At 38.7% G+C, this 7,399-nt stretch overlaps 1 protein-coding gene across 1 annotated transcript; it reads right to left on the reverse strand.

Annotated features, from left to right (window-relative positions):
• Positions 1 to 975: 975 nt before the first annotated feature.
• On the reverse strand, positions 976 to 5,830 carry LOC127938564 (mRNA decay activator protein ZFP36L1). The gene is made up of 2 exons (XM_052535261.1): positions 5,585 to 5,830; positions 976 to 3,838 (listed from the first exon to the last, which is right to left on the reverse strand). The coding sequence occupies exons 1-2, from the start codon at positions 5,633 to 5,635 to the stop codon at positions 2,834 to 2,836; spliced, it is 1,056 nt and encodes a 351-aa protein (XP_052391221.1). The 5' UTR covers positions 5,636 to 5,830; the 3' UTR covers positions 976 to 2,833.
• Between the last annotated feature and the right edge of the window lie 1,569 nt (positions 5,831 to 7,399).

Raw genomic sequence — 7,399 nt, forward strand, 5'->3', positions numbered from 1 at the left:
CAGCATTTATTATATATATATATATATATATATATATATATATATATATATAAAAGGCTTTAGTGTTACTTTTGATCCATTGCTAAATTAAAAGTATCAGTTTCTTTATAAAAATCTTAAAGACCCGAAACTTATGAACAGTATAGTAATATACGTTTTTTTATCAATGGAAAAGTGTAAAAATTGGTTAGCAAATGACAACACAATTTTCCATTTTAGGTTAACTATTTCTTTTAAGACCAAAGGATAAAGCAGTGCAATGCTGAACTTTGTACCACTCAGATGGCCATCTGGCTCCTATCTGCTATGATTGTATTCATGATCACAGCTTTCCTCAGGGATTCTCTCTCTAAGGCAAATTAAACTAAAACCAGGCAAAAACCGACTGTGCTGCTCGCAGAGCATGGATGCTTGTTCAGTGACGTCGGGAGCAAACATGCACTATAGACTGCTAGGTCCCAGCACAAGACCCTTCCTGACAGTTACTACAGTAACAAACTGTCTGTTCTCAAGGGGCCTGTGCTTGCTATCTAGTAGTCCCGTCCTTGCCATTACATTTAAATGAGATTTAAAAAGCCGTAGAAATCCATGCCAGGAAAAGACACAGTTAAGGGGCTTTTCACAACGTTACTATTGGGCCCGGGACAGAGTTTTGATCTCATGTGTTTGATCATTTTCCAGGAAAACAGTTTAAGCTTTTTAGCTGGTTAATCAGCAGCCACCTGTCTCGTAGCGTTCAGCTGTATTTGAATCAGTGTGGAATGCAAGTGGAAGAATACAAATTTATCCAGGGAAAATGTCAAAATTTGGTATGAAATTATAAGTACAGCTGTTTGTATTAAGTTATCAGAGCCAATGCCTTGCCAACTTACAAAAAAAAATGACTTTCTGAAAGCCATTTTTGGAGTCATTCTCTGTTCTTTTGTCACGTTTATTGAGCTTGTCATGTGTGTGGAAATAAACGATTAGATCAGGTTGCATATAAATAGGAATTTTATTGGTTTAAACTGCAATCTGTCGTTACAAACGAAACATATTGATGTGAACAGCAGTAGCTGCTAACATAGGACACATTCATCTGTAGCTCTCTCAATGTCAATCCTGTTAACCTCGAAATTTCGATCAAAATCTATATAATGACTCTGGATTACAATCCTAAAAGGTTCAAGCCTCTTGGAATGTACTGTTAGGCACTTAGCAAGTAGAAGTGGTCCAAAATCTGTAAACAAATCAGAATTTTGAGTCATGACAAATCAAAACAAAACATCCTTGCTGGTGTACATAATATGGTTTCAAAATGGGCAAAATAAATACACAAATGCATATTTCACAATTCCCTTATTAACTGTCCATTTAAATCAAAATGCTGCGATCAGACGTTCGGATCACAGCGAGGGTTAATGAGATTGGTACTGTAATGCATTTATTGTCTGCAATTTGTTCATACCAAAAGGAGTATTAATGAGAGGATCCCAGTCTAAACATTGGATTTATAAAATCACAGGCACAGGACTGTTGTGTCAAGACAACTCGGTTACATTCTAGACGGTCAAAGCCAAATAATAAAGGCTTGCGGAGGCATAAACAACCTGAAATTGCAGTCCAACATAAGGGAGAAAAATAATAAATAAAATGCAAAACAATCCTCATTGCATACTCATTTTAAATTAAGTTTCACTTGAAAAAATAAATCAAAATGTAGTTACAAAATGTCATTGCAGTATAATATATTAACTGTTGAAGCTTAACGAAAAAAAAAAAAGGTATTCACAATCTTACGATTAATACGGAAGATCATAATTTAACATAAAAAGGAAAATATATTCTATTTTTTCATTATCCAGATAAATACAAACGAAATAAAAAAATGCTTAAAATCAGCAATAAATACATTTTGATAAGTTAAATAAGCACTGACAAGCAAAACTTTCAGATTGAACGTTCTCATTTCCAAACCGAAAATAGCAACAATTGTAATGGTGCAATAATAACTATATTATAACAATAAAAGGGGAAATACAATATTGAATTAACGATAGAACATTTCAACGATCTGTTAGCAACGAAACAATTAGTGGCCAGTCAAGTCACATCTTTAGTGGTAACATGAACAGGAAGGGCAACATCTCGCACATATTCTTTCCAACAACCAGAACACATTATTTTTGGCGTACTGGATCACATGTTCTAGGGATAATTACCACGGTGACAGAACATTTAGCACCACTGGATGTACAAATATCTTTCAAAATGATTAATACAAATCTAAGATGGGTTTGATTCTTTTCCTTTAAACCTTGTCTACGCCAGATCTCCAAAAATCGACGTGACTGAAAAAAGTAGGAAACTAATTGTTTTGATAGGCACTTTAAGTCCAGACGATCTACCGGGTCCTCAGCAAGAAAAATGGCACTTCCCGGTCTATAAAGCACATTGTTGGTATAATCAGTAGATTCTTTGAACAAGAAGGTCCTCGGACGATTTAGAAAACTCTCTTTCAGTTTGAACACTGTGAACTAAATATGGATTTGTTTAACATGTTCCAGTGAGGACTTCGAGGCCTTAACATCTGAGTGGGCCTTGAGGGGAACGGTTTATCGTAAGGCATGTTAAAGACGTCTAGGGAGGCTTGGGAATACGCTCTAGTTTGATGCTACAGGGTAGTAGGTTTTCTGATTCGACTCAGTAGCTACAAGAACACTGTACTTTAGTCCACTTCTCTGCTGTAAACAAGGCAAGGACAGGAAGGGGTTGTTAGGAGGATAATGACTCTCTTTCTCGCCAGCACTCGGCGCTTTCCCTCTCTCAGGCCTGGAATCTCTGAGGGCACGTTTTAATCATCAGAGATGGAGAGCCTGCTGAAGATGGGGAGGCGACGTGTCGCGTCCTGCTCAGGTGACTCGGATCCGCTCTGGCTACCCAGGCTACTCTGGTAACCCTCCTGGTCGGAGAGGGAATCCAGAGGGCTTGGGGGCGACTCGGACATTTGCCTGAAGAAGGAACGTGCGGTGGGAGAATGAGGACCGGGCAGATCAGGAACAGTGGTGCCACCCAAACTGGGCGCAAACAGGTTGGCGAGCTTTTGACTCGAGTAAGTGAAAGGGTTGCTGGGCCACTCATTGACGTCTTCGCTGGAAAATATGGGCGGAGGTGTGACAGAGGTTGGGCTGTCCTGGGAGCCACCTGAGCTTGGGAAACCGGCAAAACTGTAGCTGTGATGAAGACGGGGGCGCTCCATCTTGTTGAAGGTGGAGAGAGGAGGGGGACCGCGGCGCTCCTCTGCGTTGTGGATGAAGTGGCAGCGCGGCCCGTATGGGCAGTAACCAGTGCTGTGGAAGGTGCGACAGAGCTCGGTCTTGTACTTGGGGTGCCGATTTAGACTACGAAGCTCGTGCATCCCATGGGCAAACTGGCACTTGTCACCATATTTACAAGTGCCGTTCTCCTCGAAGGGTCTGCAGAGTTCGGTCTTATAGCGGCTTGAGTTGACCTGGCTGTTTCCGTTGGCATTAATGCACATGATGTTGTTCGGCCTTAGACGTTCCCCGGTTTCAGAGTAGGACCGGTCGCGGAAGCTGTTCTCCTTGTTGTTGTTACTCCAGCTCATGGAAGTGGAGCCATCCATCTTGAGACTGTTGATAAATTGGTTCTGCGTTGATTTGGAACTGGTAATGGACACGGAGTGGCGACGCTGATAGAGTCCCAATGAAGGGGTACCCACCACCTTCCTGTCCAGCAGGGACCCGGTGGGGGTAAAGGGGGTATTGGCACCGTTGGTGGGGACAGACTTTAAATGGGGACTGGAGAGGGCATTGTTGTAGCTCATCACTGTATTGTTCTGAAAATGAAGTAAACAAAACAATGTCTCAAAAATTTGGCATGACTATGACTCACTTTGCTCCACATACCACCAGTGGGAGTTCATTACATGTTGATGGTATTTTCTATCTTCAGGTCAGGTCTAGGGCCTGGATTCAAGTTTGCTTTAAGGCATATTTTTAAGAGATAACACTAATGATCCTGCACTTTTAACCTACCCGGCAATCTCTTAAAAAGTGAAAGGTTTATTAAGTCATAAAATGAAATAAAAATAATGTGATGATTTATTGCATAACTAGCAACTACGAAACACTTTTCCCCCCTATTACTTTATTAAAGTTACAAGCAGAGGGAAAAATTCAGTATAGTATTAAAATATAGCCTATATATTGGTGATAAGAACACCATGTTTTATGATAGACAACATGTTTGATTGACAAATTTGGCCATTGTGTTGTTTCTTTTTAATATTATTATTTTTATTATTATAAAATCTTCAAGTTTTTCAAGTGTCAGGTGGCTTTTAAAGTTTTATGGAAATATGGTTCAACCCAAAACTATTTTGTCATTTATTTGTCCATGAATTTCCATGCTGAATAGTGAGCAATATTCCAATTCTATTTAAGTCTGACAACAGAACTATGAGAAATTAAAGTTGTTACCGACTGATAGGCCTAGTATTCCCATCAGTAATAGCTCTCAAATATAATTAGCAGTTGATTCTATTAAAATATGGCAGGGCATTATAGGGTTGATATCACTGTTGCCAAGCACTATTGGTTCTGGTATGTCACGTGATAGCAATGTCTAAAAAACAACAGCAGAGGGTGAGATTAATAGCAATAATGACTCCAAGTTTTAGTTTGTTTCTCACACAGCTATCATATGGCTTCAGACAGAGGACCGGTTATATAAACTACATTTATGATAATAATATTATTTTTATTTTTTTAAGGCTAGACCTTTAAATACCACCATACACTTTTCATCAAATCAAAATGCAATTTCCCTTTATTGTTTCCTGGAAGAAAGAAAATAGCACTGCATTGTAATGGCATGAGTAAACGGAGTAAGTAAACTGTGAGTAAACTGTTTGTAAATTTGGAGCAAACAATCTGTGTGACACCGGATTATGTTTTAAAAGCGCGTCTCGCGCCCTGTGTTCAGTTTCATTGCGTCCATCTGTGTTTGAATGCACGAACGCGTCCTTCGTGAACGCCCTCAAAGCGTCAGAGAGTCAAGCTTCATGTTCACACACTACAATGTGGCATTGCATATGCTCACAAGTGACCTATGGATTATTTTAAAAGATAGGTTTATCTACACTGACGTGATAAATCAGACAAAAGTGCTGTTCATTTCAGTTTAAACCTACTGTGGTTAAGAAAGGTTAATTATTAAAAGTTGAAGTCTAGCCCAAACATGTTTCGCATAATAGAGAACTCGCTGATCAAATTAAACCTAGACTTGTGGCCTTCCTTCCTCCTGTGTGCATTGGAATAGACAGCTAATAATGCACTCGTTTATGTGACGCATAAACGCAGCTGAATTAAACAGGCTTGATAAAAGTACACAAGCAAGATTGTCGTCCATCTCTAACACGCGCGCCGCGTCATAAGCCAGAGAAGTTTGACATCGGTGCAGAAAACAGCATCTCAGACAACTGCCACGTTTTGTGTATTGAGTTTATGAGATTTTGCTGTGTTACTCACACATTTAGACTTGTAAAATGCTAAAGCTACTTGCCAAAAAATATATAAATTACCTTATTCGTCACTTCGTAGTCGAAGAAGGGGGACACAACAGTCGCGGTCATTGTCGAGAATTCTTCGAAGTTGACAAACAGATGGTTTGTTAAGTTACGGTGGGAGTATTCCTGTGTCTGAAGGGTCTTTGATATAGTTCTGCCCCGCAGAGAGCCCCCTCTGTCCTGTCACAACTTGCGCGCATATCCTTTATAAAAACTCGCGCAGTCTTCCGGCCGGAGTGGGCGGGGTTATTGTCTCCGGCCACAACTCTTATCCCCACGTGACTTTGTGGCAAATCCTTGCCATGGATTTAAACACACACTGGAGTTCCCCCTGAGCATTTAAATTAACCTATTATATCTAAAACAACACAAATACGATTTGACTATTTTAAAGTGAAGCCTAAAAGGATCATATTAAAATTCTTTATAAATCAGCTGCCTATTGTAATGCACGGAGGGCCTTAGTGTAAACAAAAGAGCTGTACTGTATATTACAGACTCATATTTATTTAATCAATACGTACAACCCATTTGTATTATTCTATTTGTTATTTATTTTAATACTTAATCAGATTGCATCTACAATGATTTTGTATTAGTAATTTATTTAAATGCACAAAATCGAAACGTTAAAAAATATGATCATAAAATGACTTTTAGAAACATTTATGGATGCATTTTAAATAGAAATAAGGTCATATATTTTCTGTCAGATTTTAAAGAATCAGAGGGACTTAATGATGCATGAGACATTGTTTGGCTTTCTAGTCTCACGTCTGAGTTGTATTATTTATTCATTTATTTTATTTTATATAAGGCCACCAAAATCAAAGACATTATTAGGTAAAAAGGACATCGAGTGAGTGTAAGAGAGGAGAATGACCTTTAATGACTGCTCTACACGCTGCCAGCATGTTCTCCTTCACTGTTTCCAGGGTCTTGATCCTATAAAGCCAAGCACTGGCATTTTTGCAATGCCAGTTTCTGGTTTCCTCTATGCCGTTTTTTTCCAAACATTACCCAAAAATAGTTTCTGCAGATTCAGCTGACCCTGTGTAAAACCTCCTGTCCTCAACACTTTGTCAACTGCAACATCCCGAGCCAAAGACCCTGACCTTCGGTTTAAATTTTTATCAGTTTTTATCCAGCCAAAGAATTCACAGAAGTGCTTGTCAATGTCTATTTCAGCTTGTTATGTATATCACAGGCCATAACCACCAATAGACTCTGAGAGGGACGAGTTCCCCCAGTTATCAAATCTGGCCACTAATATTTAATATAGTTGATGCTGCATTTTTTCTTGTTTGGATGGCAAAAAGTAAACAAAAAAAAAGAAAAAAAAATGTTTAGTCTGGTATTATGAAGGAACACAAGCTACTTAACGTCTTATGTCAAATTTTAATTGACATTTTTTAGATTACTCTTATGTTGTTTTAAACCTACATGACTTTTCTCGGAACACAAAAACATCATGGCGACCGTTTTTAAAATAACAAAAAGTTAATGGATTTGAGAAATTGAGTCAACCCAAAGGATGTAAAAGCACCATTGACATTTTTTTTTTCATTGTGAGTGAACATTTCCTTCAGTAATAGATATGTTAGACAATGTTTACCTCATACACTTGAGGTTTGTCTTAGAATAGATAGACTTGAACTTGGAAGACATGTTTTCTCTCTCCTAGAAGGCCCTTCTCAGTTTTACTAAAGATTCAAGAGTGACGGGTTTATTTTGGACTTCTAAAAGGTTTATTCATGGAAAGGTTTTCCCTCAGCTGAAGGCCTTGAAACCCAAAAGCTGTGCTCGATTGAGTCCTTCCAATTACCCAAT

The sequence above is a fragment of the Carassius gibelio genome, chromosome A20 (assembly GCF_023724105.1).
Source record: "Carassius gibelio isolate Cgi1373 ecotype wild population from Czech Republic chromosome A20, carGib1.2-hapl.c, whole genome shotgun sequence".
In the NCBI taxonomy this organism is placed as follows: Eukaryota; Metazoa; Chordata; class Actinopteri; order Cypriniformes; family Cyprinidae; genus Carassius; species Carassius gibelio.

Bases quoted from the DNA above. Each gene is read 5' to 3' on its own strand.
- LOC127938564 (XM_052535261.1), bottom strand. From the start codon at position 5,635: ATGACCGCGACTGTTGTGTCCCCCTTCTTCGACTACGAAGTGACGAAT. The intron at 3,839-5,584 runs GTAATTTATATA...CTTCATTTTCAG, and splicing joins ACTACGAAGTGACGAATAAG to AACAATACAGTGATGAGCTA.